Raw genomic sequence first — 19091 nt, 5'->3', positions numbered from 1 at the left:
GGACTCAGAACTAGGTTTTTCCATCAGACCAATTAGGGACCTAAGGTTGGGGGTGGAGTTGGGTGATGCTGTCCCTCCCTTATACCCCCCAGGGTCTGTGTCCTGGATACTTCACCAAGAATATTGGGATATTTTTACATCTAGGGATTGGGGGTTGAAGGGATAAGGGGTCTGAGAAAGAGAGAATTCTGTTGGCTTCTGAAGGTGCTTTAACCCTGGCCAAAGGTAGCCATAACGTGCTGGGTCCCCACTCACTGTCCATACTGATGTCATTGAGGGATGGGTTGCCCGTGGCTCTGGAGTCTTGCATATTATGTCTTTATTGGATTTCTCTCTAATAAGGATATACAGGCCAACTAATGGCTTTCTTTGGCCCCTTTTCTTGAAAAATCTTAATGATAAATTAGTTCATTCAGTATTCATTTATTCATACAATCATAGTAATAACCACCTATCTTTTATTGAATGTTTACCATATGACATCACTTTGTCCTCACCAATAATCCTATGAAGCAGGTCTGTTGCCTGGGCTAGAGTGCCATGGCGTCAGCCTAGCTTACAGCAACCTCAAAACTCCTGGGCTTAAGCGATGCTACTGCCTCAGCCTCCTGAGTAGCTGGGACTACAGGCATGCGCCACCATGCCTGGCTAATTTTTTTTTCTATATATGTATTTTAGTTGGCCAGATAATTTCTTTCTATTTTTTTTTTAGTAGAGACGGGTTCTCGCTCTTGCTCAGGCTGGTCTCGAACTCCTGACCTCGAGCGATCCACCGGCCTCGGCCTCCCAGAGTGCTGGGATTACAGGCGTGAGCCACCGCACCCGGCCTTGTCCACTTTTTTAGGTGGGGGATCTGAGGCTCAGAGGGAATAAACCACACTGAGTGATACCAGGACTGATCCCAGCTTTGGGTGTTTCCAAAACCCAAGTCACGGCTTCCTCCTCCTTTTCCTCCTCCTCCTCCTCCGCTGATCCTTCCCTCACAGCTGTGCTGGGTGTGCATTAAGGAGACTCAGGAGACACGAGTTCTGCCCTTTATGGGCTATGTTTAAGGGAAAGAGTAAGTTCTCACTCCTTGGAAATCAAAGGTGGCTGACTTGTCACCAGACCTTTTAAACGTTAGTTTAAAATCACAGACTTTTAAAATTTTAAACCCGGGAAGGGGTCTTAAGAGTTCTTCTAGTCCTACTTTCCCATTTCACAGATGGGAAAAACTGAGGCCTGGAGAAAAGTGACTTTTGAGTTGCCCAGATAGTACATCAGATTCAGATGTGGGTTCGAATTTCAGTGATTGGGGAAGATGAAACTTCTCTTAATAATAGATCCCCAGAGGAAAAGCAACTTGGGTTGGGGGTGGATATAGACGTGTTCAGTTCTGGCCACACTGAACATGAGCCCAGGAGAGAAGTCAGGGTTGGACAGGCAGGTCGGGGAGGCATCATCCAACTGGCAGGACAGATAGAAATGCAAGGAGGGAGGTCTCCAGCTGTGGCCACACTATCCTGAACATGTCTGCTCCTGTCTGATCTCACAAGCTGAGCAGGGCCGGGCCTGGTTAGTCCATGGATGGGAGAAATGCTGGGAAGGAGCTGAGGGTCACAGGCCCCGCATGAGGAGGGTGTCAGTTATGCTCTCTGGTACGTTTTCTCTTCATCCACCTCACTGATTTGTTCTATTTCCCTGTTCCTGGAAAGCTAGTGCTCTTAAATCAAAATCTTAATTGTTTTAGGAGCCTAGGGGAACTATACTCGCTCCTGCCCACTGTTCTTCCTAATATGAATCACTGTTCCTGTGGGTAGCTCCTTGAAACATAAATAACAGCATTAGCTGCTGTTCACTAAATTCTTATTATGACCCAGGGACCTCTCCTATATTATTTTGTCTGATCCACCTAAAACCCTATTTATCACTGTGCCCATTTTATAGATGTCCAAACTTGGGCTCAGTTGCTTATCCGTGGTCAGATAGCCAGTGTGTGGAAGAGCTGAGATTTAGCCCGTGTCGGTCTGACCATAGCTTGTTCTGTTAACTTGTTCTGCACAGTCCTGTGGCTGACTCTGGGTGTCTCATACTCCAGACGTCCTTGTTCGTGTTGGCTTGGGTATCTTTTCTGATTTTTCTGGCCTGATTGGTTTTAGCCTAGATTTGTTAGTCTTAGGCCCATCCTGTGCGTGCCAGGGTCTTGAGCCTAGAGCACAGAGGATGGTCCTGGGGATAATTTTAAAAGGTACAAAGATGAGGAACCAGAAGGTATTAGTGCTCAGGGACAACCTGGGGGCCTTGGCAAGGAGGAACCTGAGGCCTAGATCTGGGGAGAGACTTGCCCCATGTTGTGCCATGACTCCCGGCCTTGGGCCTTCCCCTTGCCGACACTCTTGCACCCTCAGTTTGGGGCCATGTCCCCAAGAGGACCTCTGCTTCTAAGTTTACAAAGTGCTTTTCATAATTGTGTCAAGCCTGGGTGAGGTGGCCCACACCTGTAATCCCAGCACTTTGGGAGGCCCATGTGGGAGGATCACTTGAGGCCAGGCAGGAGTTTGAGACCAGCCTGAGCAGCCTAGTGAGACCCTGTCTCTACAATAAAATAAAAAAAATAACTGGGCGTGGTGTTAGATACTTGTAGTCCCACCTATTTGGGAGGCTGTGGTAGGAAGATCACTTGAGCCCAGGAGTTGGAAGTTACAGTGAGCTTTGATCAGGCCACTGCACTCCAGCCTGGGACACAGAGCAAGACCCTTTCTCTACAAACAAACAAACAAACAAACAAAAAAGATTAACTGGGTGTGGTGGCACATACCTGTAATAGTTACTCCGGAGGCTGAAGTGGGAGGATCGCTAGAGCCCAGGAATTTGAGGTTACAATGAACTATGTTCATGCCACTGCACTCCAGCCTAGATGACAAGAGTGAGACCCTGCCTCGAAAAAAAAAAAAAAAAAATTTGTGTCAGGTCAGTACGACTGGTCCTATGTTCACTATTTTAACAATGAGGAAACTGAGGCCCAGAGAGGTTTAGAGGTATACCCAAGGCCTATTTCTAGAAATAGTGGAGTAGAGTGGGATTCGAACCCAGGGCCAGCACTCTTGCTAATAAATGCTGCCTCTGAGAGGAGGATGAGGAGATGCGCCCAAGGAGCAGAATAAGAAACCAGTCTAGTAACTGGATGATAGAGAAGGTTCCAGAACTGTGAGGTGGAACAGTTCTGTGCACCTTCCGGAGAGCAGGGCTCGCTCAGGGGGAGTTTGGGGTGCTGACTGTTTACGTGTGCTTCGCATCAGCCTTCAAGGTGACTTTAGGCAGCCTCTTCCTGGCCCCGTGCCCACGGCTCTTGGGGCTGACGGATGGCGCCTTCAAAGCAAGGGCCACGGGGCCACGGATTAATTTCCGCAGCTGGAATCTGTTGGAAGCGTGTGCAGTCCGGGAGCCCAGAGCAGGGATGAGACCGGGAGGGAGGAGGGAGAGGGAGGGAGGAGGCGGTTGGCCTACTTAGGAACTGCAGGCACCGCTCCCACGCGGAAAGTTTCTCGTGTAACCCATTGACTTCGGGGGCCTGAGAGCTCCAGTGGGGTGGATCTCTCGTGGGTTCCAAAGGGCAGCTTGTCCCTGTCACCTGCTCTAGGGGTGGCTGCTCCTAAAAGTTTGGAGGGCTGCATTCCGTTCTTGGCACCGATCTGTTCCTTCTGTCCCTTTGGGGCACTTGCCACCTCCCTGGTGCTGACCCTCTTGCTCTGAGACCGGGCCCCCAAGCCCAGGCCCCCTTTGCCTCTGTGGCAGATCAGACCGGGAACCTGAGACGATGGACCGTGAGTTCTTAATCTCCCAGCTCAGGCCGAAAGGGACTGGCAGGCCCTCGGTGTACCCGCTGACTCCTTGGTCAACCCTCTGGGTCTTCTCCCCTACCCCCAACATGCCCCCAGGTCACACTTAAGGGAACTGATCTGAGTATTCAGGGGAACTAGGCTAAATCAGTGTGTTAGCCCTGGGAAAGGACCTAAAAATGTCCTCACCCGGTGGTTTTCAAAAGGAAATCCCAGGAATCCGGGTCTGAATTCTGAGCACCCCCTGCCTCCTGCTGCAGCCCAGGCTGCTTGTTTTTATTTGCGTATTTGGCTCTTGCCAAAGCTTCTGTGGAAGAAAGAGTTCTGTGGCAAAGAAAAAAAGAAGTATAAAGTCAGCTTCTTCCTGCCTTTACACGCAAGGCAACTGAAGCCTAGGGAAGAGTCAGTCGGGGTTGCCGGGACTAGAGCTCAGTCCAGGGCTCTTGTCACTGTCCCGGGTGCCCTTGAGGCCCCCGAGGTTCATTCTGTGGTTCCTGAGGGCCGTCAAGTGTAGGAAGAAGTCGGGTACCCCAGCCTCCCGCCTGGTTCTTCATGGGATAATAAAAGAGCCCAGATGGGCCTGCGCTGGGTGGTCGTTAAAGTTTGGGTGCCTGAGAAGTCCACATGCAGGGGAGGAAGAGCTCCCTGTCCCTTTCTGTCTGAGGGGACACCTCCTCGCCTCTATTCATGGTTCTGTCCACAGCCCCAGACCTGCTCTGTGGCCAGTGGCTACGTGCGGTTCAGACCCTGCCGTGTGCCAGATATTGTATTAAGCGCAACATTAACGGGTCCATTTTACAAATACCCTCCATGTCTAGAAAGGTTAAGTGGGTTCCTTAAGCCATGGAGCTAGTGAGTTACAGAGCTGGGATTATTTTGTTTTTAGGCTTTTTATTATAGAGAATTTAAAGAATATTAACAAGGGTCAACAGAAAGTGAAATGAACGCCCTTGTACCTCGCACCTGGCCCCGCCACCAATGTATGGTCAGCGCTGTCCCATCGTGTCCCCTTCTGCTTCCTCCTCTCCTGCAATAGTTGAAGCACATATAGACATCATACCACTCCATCCACAAAGTCTTCAGTATATAGTTCTCAGTGAGAAGGAATTTTTAAAAACGTAATCACAATACCATGATCACACCTAGTCTTTTAGAAACAACTCCTTAAAATTACTAAATATTCACATTCATTGGTCAAATTTGCAGTTGTTTCATATATATCATAAATGTTACTTTAAAAAAATTTTTGTTTTTCTAGAGACAGGGTTTTGCTCTGTCACCCAGGCTGGAGTAGAGTGGCAGGGTCATAGCTCACTGCAGCCTTGAACTCCTGGGCTCGAGCAATCCTCCTGCCTCCGCCTCCCCAAAGTAGCTGGGACCACAAGTGCATATCCCCAGGCCAGGTTACTTTTTTTTTCTGTTTTTTGTAGCAACTGGGTCTCAATTTGTTGCCCAGGCTGGTCTCAAACTCCTGGCTTCAAGGGATCCTCCCTCCTGCCTCAGCCTCCCAGAGTGCTGGGATTATAGGTGTGAGCCACTGTGCTGGTCTTTTTTTTTTTTGGACAGTTGTATGAGAATGTAATTACGGTCCATACAGTGTGATAGGTTGAGATGACTTTCAAATCTCTCTTACTCTCTGGGTTCTCCCTCCATCTCCTCCAAGAAGTTGCGTTGTTTAACCTGTAGAGTCTTCTATCTTCTGGATTTTCCAATGGCATTCCCTTGGCGTTAACGTGTCCCTCCTTCCTCCGTAGTTCCTGTAAATTGGTGGTTGAATGTAGATAGTTGACCAGATTCAAGGTGTGTCTCTCTCCCTACACACGCACATTCATTCGTTCATTAGTCATCCATTCACGATTTCTGGCAAGCCTACTTCATCGTTGGTATCCTATTTTTCCGTCGGGAGGCACCTAGCTCGGGTCGTCTCTCTCATTCTCTCTGATGTTGGCAGCCATCGGTGCTCACTGTCTAGCTCCCTTGGTTCATCAGTGGCTGCAAGGTGGTGATGGTCTAATTCTGTCATTCTTTTGTCACTTACTGGGCGGAATGTATCTGTGGAGAGAAACTTCCCCTTGTCTGCTGTTTGCTTCAGAGCTGGTCCTTACCCCAGATGTGTCCAACTTCAAAGCCAGTGGATCACTCTACCAATATCAACCTGTCTCCCTGGAAGTGTACTGTCATGCCTGTGCGTCCCATTCACTGCCTGCTGGGTGCTGGACCCCGCAGTGTTGCCTTAAAGGTTCCTGGTGCGTTTGTGTTTCCCTGGAGACCAGGGCCATGGAGCCCAGGCTCCCAGCAGAACTGGCTTCCCCTCCTCCTCCCTCCCCTCCCACACCCACCCCTTCCAGGACACCTGGGGAGCTGGACAGAGGTCCCAGCATACCAAGGAAGCTATTCTTAGAGCCAGGCGTCCCAACCTTCCATTCCTAATACAGTCAGTTCCTAATACAGTCACTCGGCCTCTCCCCCTCGGGCCTCCACCCTGCACCCTCCCCCCTCTGCCTCTGGCCCCAGCTGTTCCCCACAGCCCTACCCTGGTTTTGGGAAGGAGAGAAGGAATGTGGCGGAGTGAAGACTCTCCAAGTCCTGACTCCCTTTCATCAGAGGGCGGGGCAGGCCGAGGTGGGGTCAGCTGGGGTCAGCTGGGGACCTTGGCCTGGCCAGGAGTCTCCCAGTGCTGGTTCTGAGTGGCTTCTGTGACATGGAAAGCTGCAAAGGAGCAGAGGGCAGGGGGTGCATGGGAGCCCGGGAAGGGCAACGGGGGTGTTGGGAAGCCTGGTTAGTGCGCAAAACAGTAAACACGGGCCTTCCCCACACTCACCCGTCCTTCTGTGTTCCCGTCACGTTGTCCCCAGGCTGGAGCTCCTGCCTGCCCAGGACTCCCGGGTGTCTTCCGCGAGCAGAGTTCATCTTCTCTGCTGTGGGCACGGCTTCCCACACCCACCCTAGATGCCCCAGGTCTTTTCTTCAATTCAGCTGCTGTTTATATGTGAAGTCATATGTTGTATGCCAGACAGGGTATAAAAGTAAATAATGACACTCATTTATTCATTCAACAAAGATTTAGTGAGCGCTTAGTGTGTGCCAGACTCTGTTCCAGAAACTTGGGGACAGAGTAGTGAGCAAGATGGACAAAGCTCCTGTCCTCATAGCACATCTAGTGTGGGGGAAAAAGACAAGAAACAAGCAACAAAGAAATACAGTATTTAGAAAGAAGTGGTGTGAGGTGCATGACATTTTTCTCTTTGTGAAGCCACTAGGCGAACTATGCGGTTTAGTTACGGAGGGTGTCTGCCCCGTGACCAGCTAGTACCAGGTTCTGTCCGGGCGCGACGGCCCTTCCCTGCCTATGTATTTGGAGCATGTAGGTTTACCCGGTAATTGTCTCATCAGCTCTTGGATTCGCTTCCTAGGCTGCATAACAAAGTACCACAAAGTGGGTGGCTTGAAACCACAGAAGTTGATTCTCCCAGAGTTCTGCAGGCCAGAAGTCCAATTTCAAGGTGTCTGCAGGGCAGGCTCCCTCTGCAGGCTCCTTCCTGCCTCCCCCAGCGTCTGGTGCTTGCTGAGCTCTGGTGCTTGCTGACAGTGCTCAGCAGTCCTGGGCCTGGAGGTGCGGCACTCTGGCCTCTGCCTGGGTCTTCACGTGACTGTCTTCCTTCTGTGTGTGTCGGAATTTCCCTTGTTTTATAAGGGATTAGGATTTTGACCCACCCTAATCCAGTATGACTTTATCTTAGCTCTATCATAGCAGCAAAGACCCTTTTTCCAAATAAGGGTGAATTCATAGGGACCAGGGGTTAGGACTTGAGCGTATCTTTTTGGGGAATGCAATTCAATGCCCAGTGCCCCTCGAGGTGGGTGGGTAGGTGGCCAAAACCTGTGAGCAGAGTAGAGGGAAGTGAGGTTGGGCCCGGGGGTCGGGGTGGAGGGAGCCAGCTTCTGTGCATCCACCACTCAATACGGGTCACGTCAGCTAATCTCACAACTGTTTTTTCCTTTTTAATTAAAATTTTTATGTACTTACTTATGTTTCTAATTATGAAAATATTTTTCCCAGACGAGTTTTATTTTTTGATACCTTGACACATGCAAAATAAATAACATTTTCAGGGGTGCTAAGCTACAATTTAGCAAATTACTACATCCTCATAACTGAATGATACTGTTAAACTGATTATTTTAAACCTGTGTTCCTTTTTTCACAAAATAGAATTTGTCATTTATTCTTGCATTTATCAAATATTTGAGTACCTAATGAATACCAGATGATTTTTTTTTTTTTGGTCCACATTTGGACTAAGACTGAAAATGATAACTTGTGGATTAGTGTATTTGTGCATGTGAGAGGGTTATGTATACATGGAGTCAAATGAGGGTATACAGATGTTGCGTAAAATATCTTACAAAGGGCAAGTGTCATGATATGTACAAGGTATATACATTTATTTGAAAACACCTCTAGATTACTTGCAACCTCTGGGAAGCTCCATTTTTTTAAACAATTTTATTGAGCTATAACTCACATACCACACAATTCACCCATTTAATGTGTACACTTCACCGGTTTTTAGTATATTCACAGAGCTGTGCAACCTTTACAACTGTCAGCTTTAGAACATTTTCATCGCTCCCCACAAAAACCTCACGCCCGTTAGCATCCTGGTTATGTTTTAGGATCCTCAGTGGTCAGTCCATTGGGACTGGCTGGCAGAGATTAACTGGCTGTGACATTAGGCAAGTCCCTAAACTTCCCCCTCCTCCCTTTCTCCACCTGTCACTTCAGATGAAACCGGCCAACCAGCTAACTCTACCTGTCTGTGGGCACTTTATGTGGGTGTGAAGTACATGAACTCATTTAAGTCTCAGGACAGCCCCTGGCCTGGCTACGATTTTTGTCCCCACATTACAGATGGGAAAACTGATATTCAGAGAAGTCAGGAGGCCTGAGGCACCGAAGTTTTAACGTTGTGTTGACAGGGGCAGCTGAGTCAAGTCAAACTTGCGTGACTCTGGGGCTGTGACTTTAGTGCTCTTGACCCCACCTCCTGGCTGCCCAGTAGACCTCCTTGCACAGGGAGCTTTGCAGACATGACCTTGAGCAAGGTTAGGGAGCAGAAGTGAGTGGAGGTGGGAGGCTGGCTTGAGAGGAGTGAGGGGCTGGGGCTCTGACAGCAGGTTCTCTGCCAGGTGGGCCTCCCAGAATGCCTGAGCGGAGCCCACCTGTTCCGGGCGCCCTTTGGTGAGGAAGGAGCCAGCGCTGCCAAGATCAAGGCCAGAAAGAATACCCAGCAAAAGTCAGGGATGCCCCCTGGTGGATCTGCACTCCCGACGCAAAAGCAAAGCGGTTCTCCCCTGGCTCTGCTTCCCGGGATCCGTGGGGTGGGAGCCAGCCACTGAAGTCTGGGATCACTTTTCAACCTTAGCATGTGATCAAGATTCAGTCTTCAGGGGATGACGTAAGAACCTGGGCTCCGGCACTGGATTGAATTGGCTTCAAATCCCAGCTCTGCCACTCGCTACCTGGGGATTCCCGGGCACCTTTGTTGTCCACGGCTCAGTGTCTCATCTGCCAAATGGGTATAATTGAAGTTCTTCTTCCCAGCTGAGACCATGATGAACTTAAGATGAGATGAGCTGTGCTGAGAGCTCGCCTGTGCTGACGTGCTCAGTAAATGGTATCACTGATAGGAAGAGTGTGTTCTGGGGGACTTGAACCCTTGAACCAGTCACTTTATCTCTGGGCCTTGGTCTCCTCATTTGTAAAACAGGGACAGTCTTACATCGCTTTCCCAGGGTTGTGACAATTAGATCTGTAACCCAAAAGATAATAACACCTGAGTTCTCCTACGCACTTAAGGAGTTACTTTTATTATTCAGTTCCTATGTTGGGAAAGGTGATGTGTTTATTTATTCAACAAATATTGACCGTGGGCCATTATAGGATGGGTTCTGTGAACGGGATGGGACTACTACCCATATCAGCATCCTAGTGCCATGAGAGTTTTGTCTAGCTCAAGGGCTGGCACGCTTTCTTTGTAAAGAGCCAGAGAGTAAATATTTCAGGCTTCGTGGCCCATTCTGTCTCTGTCGCAGCTACTTAGCTCTGCCGTCATAGCACGTTGTAGCACGGAGCCAGCCCTGGGCAACATGTAACCCAGTGAGGTTGGCCAGGCACCAAGAAAACTTTATATACAGACCTGGGAATTTGAATTTCATATGGTTTTCACATCACGAAATAGTCTTCTTTTAATGTTCCCCCTCCATTAAAAAAATGTAAAAACCATTGTTAGCTTGTGGGCCAGATAAAAACAGGCTGGTTTGGCCCCTGGGCTGTCATTTGCTGACCCTGCTTGGTTTACCCATAACCTTTTGAGGTAGCTGTGAACAATGTAGTCACTGGCTTCTTTTTGTTTTGTTTTGTTTATATATTTTTGAATATCCCTGGGCCATCTATGTGCCACTGAGCTGAGGGGTCATTGAGGTCTTTCTGTCCCCGGGGGGGGGGGGGGTGGCTTCCCATTGCAGTTCTGATGCTTACTCTGAGTCCTAACACACAGGAGGCATCAGCTTTGAGAACACATCGCCGTGCGCGTGGCAGTCCACTCTGTGTGCTGTCTTCCCTTTGAGAGCACTTCACTTAGCTTTAGTCGTGCCTTCCAGCTTGGCTGGAGGTCCAGGGACACTATTATTCCCACCTTACAGATGAGGGAGCAGTCCCAGAAAGGGTCGTGGTTTCCTTGATGGTTTGTGGATGAGTGGGAGCTCTAGGGCTAGCACAGAAGGTCCCTGTCTCCTCGTCCAGGGTTCGTTCCCTTCTCTCCAGCCAGCCGTGAGAGGCAGACTTCTCTGCTGACACGAAAGGCTGGATTTGCCCGATTCGGGGTGCTGGGGGCACGCACTCTTACTCTCTTCTGTTCAGCTGTCATTCATGGATGAAGTCTTATGTCACATGCTGACAGGACATCCAACATTTCATTATTAATTCTGCAGATATTTACTGAGCTCCTAGTGTGTGCCAAGCTTGATTCTAGGTACTTGGTGTACAGTTAGTGAGCAGGGCAGATGAGACTCCTGCCCTCACAGTGCTTATAGAATAGTAGGGAGAAAGACGAGAAAGACGAAGAAGGACAGTATTTAGGAACTGTGATTAGCACTAGGGAGTAACAGGGCACCCATTCGTTTATGTGCCAGACACTGTGCCAAGTCATCATGTGATTTAGTCTCCACAACTACCTATCAGAAGAGTTAGCAAGATGAACACAGGGAGGTTCAGAGACACCAAGTCACTTTGCTGGTGTCACCATCTAGGGAGGGAGACGACTAAACAGCTAATTTTCTGCTGAGATAAGTACTCTCCTAGTGCTATGAATAAACAGAAAGGCTTTGAGTGCTGTGCAAAGGCAACGGGGAGCCATTGAAGGTTGTAAGCAGAGAGAGGAGTGTCCATGGTCAGGCCTCTGTTTTAGAAAGCTCACCCTGGCCACAGTGTGGAGGGCGAGTAGGAGGAGGTAGTCCCGAGACCCTTTTAGGAAGCTCTCAGGCCATCTTAGACTAGAAGGGAGTCCACGGTGGTGGAGGGAAGCAGGCAGGTTGGAGACAGATCCCACAAGGAAAGCCGACGGGAGGAGGTAGTTGAGCAGACATGGAATAGGGGTGCAGGCTATGGGGAACCCTGGAGGAAGGTTTTGTTTTATGAGGGGCTCCCACGTAGGATCTGGGGTCCTAAGCTGGCAGGAGCGACCGGCATGTGGTTCTGCCCGCAGGGAGCCGGCGGTTGGTGGACGTGATGGATGTGAACACCCAGAAGGGCACGGAGATGAGCATGTCCCAGTTCGTGCGTTACTACGAGACGCCCGAGGCTCAGCGGGACAAGCTGTACAACGTCATCAGCCTCGAGTTCAGCCACACCAAGCTGGAGCACTTAGTCAAGCGTCCGACTGTGGTAGGCCCTGGCCGCGGTCCCCTCCCCTGGCACCTTCCACCTCATCTGTCCAGCCTTCCTGCCTGTACCTGGCGAAGGGCGTGGCTGTTGGGTGGGCGTGGCCAGTGTGGGCGTGGCCAAGGCTGATTCCCTGGGTTGGGGACATTGGGCACAAGGTTTTGGCCGCAGTGCAGGCTGAGCAGGACGAAGGGGTGGGCTTGGAGAGGGGGCTCAGCTGAAGGGTGTAGACCCAGAGGCTCCCCAGGGCAAAGGGGGGTGTTTGCTTCTGGCCTGGTGGTGGAGAACGAAGCCCTGACGGTGGTGTGGCTTTCAGGTAGACCTGGTGGACTGGGTGGACAACATGTGGCCCCAGCATCTGAAGGAAAAGCAGACAGAAGCCACGAATGCCATCGCAGAGATGAAGTACCCGAAAGTGAAGAAGTAAGACCGCTTGGTTGGGGTGGGGTGGGAAGGGAGAGCTGGGAGGGGTGACCCCAAACTTGGGGAGGCAGAAAGGGGGGCTCCTGGCCATCGGCAGAGGTTTGAATGTCCCTTTGCAGCCGTTCCCCTTCAGAATGGAAGGACTTCGCCCTGTGGGGACACAGCTGGGACGTGAGGGATGGGGGCCCTTGGTGTGGGCAGGTTGGCACCTTGCTTCTTTGGAAAGCAGGGACGCTGACTTCTGCTCTGGGGCTGGACTCTCCATGTACGTGGCCCTGTGGCCTCCCTGCCAGCTCCCCTGCGGGGACGGGATCTGCGCAGGAGTGATGGGAGACGTCGCTGTGTGCATGTGTCGTGTAGGCACGCGATTGTGCGTGCTCGTCACACGTGTGGCTCCTCCTCCCTGCGTGTGACGGTGTGTTCCGAAAGTGGGCATTTCAGGGGCATCTGCCCACATTGGACACTTTGGTTTTGGTGAGTGATGGGGAAGGGTTTGGTGTTCCTTTGTTCCTTGGTGTTGAGACCTGGGAGCTCTGACCCAGAAGAGCCTTTCCCAGACAAAGCCCAGGGGCCTCTTAGTCACCAGACGTACCTTAGATGGTGCCTTCTGAGCAGGATGTTGGCACTGGGCTGGGATGGTAATTGTGGTCTAATAGCAGAGACATCAGAACACATAGTAGCGTGACCAGGAAGTCCTAAGACTGATTGTTTAGCCCTAGCAGAGGCACCTGAGAGCCCCTCCACGTTCAAGGACTTGAGTAACAGACGTCTGGGGAGGAGGTAGTCACTCACCTCTGGGGCTCCCGCCGGCTCAGGCCTCTGTGTTTCCCTCTCTAAAAGGGGAAGGAGACACTGGCCATCCCAGGCAGGGCTGCGGCTCTGGGCTTCCTAGAAGAGCTGGCGTGCTGGCTGGCGGCCTGAATCAATTAGCGTCTCTCCTCTCAGCCCTGCTGCCAGGAATGCCCCCAGGAGCTTCAAGGCTGTGAACTTTTCATCCACTCAGCCCTTCATTCAGGGCACAGTGAGTGCAGACTGCGTGCCAGGCTTTGTAAGGGAAGCCAGCGTGCTGGCCCTTGGGCTGCTCCAGGTTTTGCTCTCAAGCACTCTCGCTCTCTTTCTTTAATTACTTGGTAGGCATTTTTCCTCCCCTCCAAGCTGAAGCTCCTTACACGCCTTAGATTGGGGCTGTGTCAAAGGCGAAGACTGGGCTCGAGGTGGGGAGGGGGCAAGGCTTGTTTTCAATTCCATTGTGTTCCCATCTGATGGCAGCAAAATTTACAGAGCCCCTGGGATGGGGAAGTAAAACAATGAACAAGCCTAAAAGCCCCTACTCTCTGGAGAATGTGCCATGTAGCACAAGGGCTGAGGTCCGCCTCTAGTGCTGGGAGGGTGACGCGGACAGGATGAATCCTATTTGGCTGGCGTCATCAGGAAGGCTTCCTGGAGGAGACATTCAACCTGGGCTTTAAAATGACAGAGGAGACGGAAGAGAAATGCAAAGGGTATTGAAGGAATCGTGAGCTCCAAGAAGGGCTGTGGGACTCAAGGATTAGCTAGAGGCAGGTGATGGCTCATTGATTCACTCATTCGTTCATTTAGCAGCTATGTCTCGAGCATCTGACGGGTGCTGTGTACCAGGGGTACGGGGGAGAGAACCAGGTGAGGTTCCTGCCCTTGTGGAGCTTACAGTCTGTGGGGGAGACGGAGATAACTCCAGTGATCACAGAAACAGATGGAGACCCACGGCTGCGATGAGGCCGGCAGTGCTGCGGAGCTGCTACCGGGGCAGGGGATTCACCCGGGCAGGGAGGTCAGGGAAGGTGTCCGAGCTGGGGTCTGAAGAGTGAAGGGGGTTACCTAGGTGCAGAGGACTGGGAAGAGCTTTCCTAGGATGGCAGGGAGGGGCAGGGCGACCTGCAGAAGTAAGGCTAGTGGGGCTGGAGCTGAGGTAGTGGGAGCATGGTGGGTGTTGGGTGGGCCAGGCTGAATGGGGCCCAGGTGAAGGTCCGCATTTCCCCTAAGGACAGTCGCAACCCTCTCTGAGATTTTAAGTGGAGAGAGATGTGATCAGGTTGCGCCTCGCAAATGCTCCTGCCGCTGTGTGGATGGAAGGACTTGGGGCTGAGCAGATATGAGGGGACCTGGTCTAGAAGAGGGGATGACAGGGCAGGGAGAGGAGAGGAGGGACGGTCCAGTTGGACGTGTATTTAGGAAGGTAAAATAGCATTGGGTGACATGGCTTTCACTTACTTAATTAATGCCTACCTTGCCTCCCTGAGATAGTCACTATATTCTTCACTTTATTGAAAGATACCTTTAAATAGTAAGCTCTATTAATATATTACTATTTTAGGATCCTAGTATCTAATTACCAAAAACAGAGGCTCACACACTCCTAGTTTCCTAAGACCACATGTCTTTGATGCATTGGTTGGATTGTGTGGCAAAGAGATTTACAGACCCCATCAGTGGCCGTGGGAATTTGTTACAGGATTTGAACCTTGCTAGGAAGGAAATTATCATCCTTAGAAATAGTCCATTTGTTCGGCCGAAAAGAATGCTGATATCAGGTAATAAGCAAGGTAAAAATCCCACCACGAGGAAGGCCTCTGGGACTGCACAATGGTTCTGTGGAATTTAATTAAAATGACACTGTTTCAAAAAATCACAGAGCTTCCATGCTGGAGCCCCTTGGGAGTGGAGACGGCCGACAGCCCACCTGAACTGCAGCAGGGAAGAGGGAAGGGATACAGACACACTACTGCTATCTCCCTGGCTCCAGGATTTATGCTGTTCAGTTTTGATGAGTTTAGGAACCTTACTGGTTTTTGATTGAGATACCTAAGGCCATGGATGGTGACAAGAGTGGAGGGAGTTCATGTGAGACAGAAGATTTGTAAAGAGTGTGTTAACCTAGTAGTTATCTTATGTGCAAGACATTATTCTAAGTGGAGTAGAAGTGGGTGGGACTTGAGTGAATAAAGCAAAGTCCCCATTCTCCTGGAGCCTATGTTGTGGGGAGAAAAAAACAGGCAAGCAAAAAAGGGAATAAAATGATTTAGGAGGTGATACAAGTGTTACAAAAAAACATAATGCAGGACAAAGGGGGTTGGGTTGAGTGACTATTGACCAAATGGTGCATCTTTGTTGGATATGCAGAACTATTTGTCTTAGAAAATTTCTTATAACTATACAGTGACAATTATTTGGAGTACTCTCTTATTAGTTGTTTATTGCTGCATGATGATTACCCTAAAATTTCACAGCTTGAAAAAATTTTTAGCAGCTTAAACAACAGACATTATTTCATAGTTTCTGTAGGTCAGGAATCCGGGAATGGTTCAGCTGGGCGATTCTAAATCAGGGTCTCTTATGAGGTTGTGTCAACACAGGCCTGAGCTGTCATCACCTGAAGGCTCAACTGGGGCAGGAGGATCTGCTTCCAAGATGGCGCCCCTACTTGGCTGTTGACAGGAGGCCTCAGTTCTTCGCCATGTGGACCTCTCTGTAGGGCTGCTTGAGTGGCCTCATGACATGGTAGTGGGTTCCCCAGAGTGAGTGGTTCAAGAAAGACGAAAGTGGAAGCCCCAGTGCCTTTCACGACCTAATTTTGAAAGTCACGCACTGTTTGCTTCTGCCGTAGTCTGTTAATTAAAAGTGAGTCACTAAGTCCAGCCATACTGAAGGGGAGGGGGATTTAGCTCTACTTCTTGAAGGGAGGACTATCAAAGAATTTGTGGACATGTTTAAAAGCCTCCATGATTCCCCAGGTCTATGACATGGGCTTACCTTTTTGCTTAGGATCCCTGGCTATTGTAATACTTTTCGAGAAAGAGATTAGCAAGACTGCCCCCTTCTCATTTGATCCTATAACGCACAGGGTTTGCAGAAATGAGGTTTGCTGGTATAATGATCTGCTATGGTCTGACAAACAGTGAAGAAGCTCAAAAGCATCTTCAGGCCTTTATTAATGCTGGAGACAAGCGCTAATATCCCCATTTTACAGACAAGGAAACTGAAGATCATAGTGGTTCAATGCAGGTAATGGGTGAGTGTAAGGTAGTAGGGGCTGTTGGGGCTGTGGTTAACTGGAGAGGCAGGCCTTTAGAAATTCCCCTAAAATAAAAAAAAAGGTGCAGGTCACACCAAGCACATCTGGGGCCTGGTTTGATTCATGAGGACACCAGTTAGAGGCCCCTGACTAGTGGGATGCTGAGTTCCAGAAAGGAAGACCAGTCCAATGTCACAAAGCTGAGAAGAATAATTATTGGGTTGTTGCTGGGTGCTGCACTTACACAGATGAATCGGCTATAGTCCCTGCTATCGAGGAGGTGAGGCGTTTGTTACTAAAAAAAAAATTCTTTTGTGGATATCCTGGTCCAGCTGTCTGGGCTGTCTTTTTCACTCCTAGCGCATTTAACCCCACTTTTTGTTTTTTTTTGAGACAGGGTCTCACTCTGTCACCTGGGCTAGAGTGCAGTGGTATCGTCATAGCTCACTGTAATCTCCAACTCCTGGGCTCAAGCGATCCTCCTGCCTCAGCCTCCCAAGTAGCTGGGACTATAGGTGCGCGTCACCACGCCTGGCTAATTTTTCTGTTTTTTTGTAGGGATAGGGTCTCGCTCTTGCTCAGGCTGATCTCGAATTCCTGGCCTCATGTGATCCTCCTGCCTCGGCCTCCCAGAGTGCTAGAATTACAGGCGTGAGCCACCATGCCTGGCCCCTACATCCATTTTTTAAAGTGTGACAAACTTCTTGCTCAAGGACACCTGCTCAATGACTGGTGCTCAAATCCAAGATAGAAAATATTCCCAATGTTGTTAGTTTTCTTTAAAATAGGGAAACATACACATGCTAAAAAAAATCCAACCGGTTTCAAAGAGTTTATAGTCAGTCTAACCTCCTGGGCAGGCCACGTGGGAGGCTGTACCATGAATGACATCAAGAAGCAACACGGTGGCCCCGGGCATTGACTACCTTGAAATCACTTCCCTAAAATGGGATGATCAGGTTGTTCTAAGGGTGACACGAGATCATGCATGTAAATGGCTATTATTATTAGCATTTCATTATTAGAACCTACTAATATTGATGGGTAGCCCCAGTGGATGGGGTTTGGCCAACGAATGGAGAAGCTTGATTCTGCCCCTGCAGAGACTGTATAACCATCTCCTGCCTCCTTGTGGTTTGGGGGGAGGGTGTGGGGGCCGGGTGGGAGGGGAGGGCAGGGCGGTGGCCCTGGTGACCTGGAGGGTGGAACTTCTGATTTGAGCTGGATCACCTCCTTCAGCAGGAAGTCAGTGGTTGAGGTTTGGCTGTAACCTCTAGACACTGCTTCTTAGAGTTGGGATTTGCCAGGTAGACCTGCAGAGAAAGGCCGAGACGCTGGGAGCAAGGCTGCCTGGGTAAGCATTGCCACTTGCTGGGCTAGTGACCAGAGTGAGTAACTGTACCTCTGAGCCTCAGCTTTCTTATCTGAAAAATGGGGGCAATGCTGGGAATGACTTTCTAGGGCTGTTGTGAAGTTTGGATTAAATAATCTAAGTATCATATTAATAGTTTTGGGTTCATGTGTATTTATCTCAACGAATTCCCACAATAATCCTATGATGTAGGGTTTACACAGCTACTAAGCGGGCATGTAGGGGAAGGGGCTGCAAAAGAGCATCTCAGAATGCAGGGGTGAATTTAAGGACACCACCTGGCCGTTAGGAGGGAGGAGGAAACGTCTCAGAGAGGGGAAGTAAGTTGCCCAAGGTCGCACAGCTAGTTGGCCCTAGGGTCAGAGCTGCATCCCTCTCTTGGCTGCCATACTCGGGCTCTGGCACTAGCCCTATCCCCTAGCACTGGTCCTTTCGGTAGCTGTGCCTGGAGGGGCACATGTAAGGAAGGTGGCTTTGCTGGGTCGTCACCCCAGCTGCAGAGCGGCGTCCACGCTCCCGGAAAACGGGGGCACGGGGGTCCCCAAGTGGCCGCCCCGTAGGCGGGGGTGGAGAGAGCTGCCCTCGTGCCCCCACCCAGCTAGGGCGAGGGGCGGCCGCGGGCGACGGCGGCGTCCCCTGGCGCTGGCCCGGCGCGCTTCCCTGTCGCCGCGGCGGCCTCCCTCCGCCTCCCTGGCGGCCGCCGCGCCGCGCCGGTGTTCAGTTTCAGCGCGGGGATGAGCGCAGGCTGCGCCCGGCTCCCCGAGGAAGGAAGGCAGCGAGCGAGGGCCCCAGCGTCCTCGGCCGGCCGGGGCCTGGCAGCGCCGTGGAGGGGGCTCGGCTCGGGTCGCCGCTGGGGCCGGGCGCGCGTCGAGCCTCCGCCGCGGAAAGGGACGCCCGGGAGTCGCGCCGCCGCCGAGGGTAACCGCGGGCCGGGCTGCCCCGGCGCCCCGCTCCTTTGTGGCGCGCGGGGCGGGGTGTGGGTGGCCTCCCGCCCGCGGGCTGCACAGCCGGCCGGCGTCGCGGAGCAGCCCTTTGTGTCTCCCGGGGCTGGGTGTGAGTGCGCAGTGCGCGCGCTTGGCACCTCCAGCCCGCCACCGTGCCAGCTCCCCGGCCCCTCCTCCCCCGCCTGCCCTGCGCCCGCCCGAGGGGCCGCCGCCTGGGCCGCGGGGGGAGTTTCGCTAAGTTGGAGAGGACAGGGTGGGGCGGGGCCGCCCCCTCCGCAGCCCCCAGGCAGCCCCCAAAGTTGGTGCTGCAGGTGCAGCGACCCCTCCTCCTACCACGCTCCTCCCAGGCAGCCCGGGCCTTGCGGGGCGGGAACCCCCCAAGGGCTTAGCTCTGGGGCTCCCAATTTTCAGCCAACTTGGAGGGTGCCCTCCTACACAGACGCCACCTGGGCCGAGGGGTGGTCCGGAGTGTGGCTTTCTGGGCAGCGGGCAGCCCAGGCCGGGGCCGGGGTGGAAGCCGGGCTAGCCGGCTGGCCGCGGG

General features: G+C 51.5%; 1 protein-coding gene across 1 annotated transcript in view; it reads left to right on the top strand.

The window, feature by feature from the left end:
- Nucleotides 1-19091, top strand: part of KDM2B (lysine demethylase 2B) — a 113125-nt gene that overhangs the window by 13946 nt on the left and 80088 nt on the right. Inside the window, exons 5-6 of the mRNA XM_045534877.1 lie at nt 11585-11763; nt 12077-12183. Of these exons, the coding sequence (XP_045390833.1) occupies nt 11585-11763; nt 12077-12183 (286 nt within the window). The remainder of the gene's footprint in view (nt 1-11584; nt 11764-12076; nt 12184-19091) is intronic.

This window comes from Lemur catta, chromosome 21 (genome assembly GCF_020740605.2).
Source record: "Lemur catta isolate mLemCat1 chromosome 21, mLemCat1.pri, whole genome shotgun sequence".
Taxonomy (NCBI): Eukaryota; Metazoa; Chordata; class Mammalia; order Primates; family Lemuridae; genus Lemur; species Lemur catta.
The sequence above is the reverse complement of the archived record's forward strand: the minus strand, read 5'-3'. Positions and strand labels throughout refer to the sequence as shown.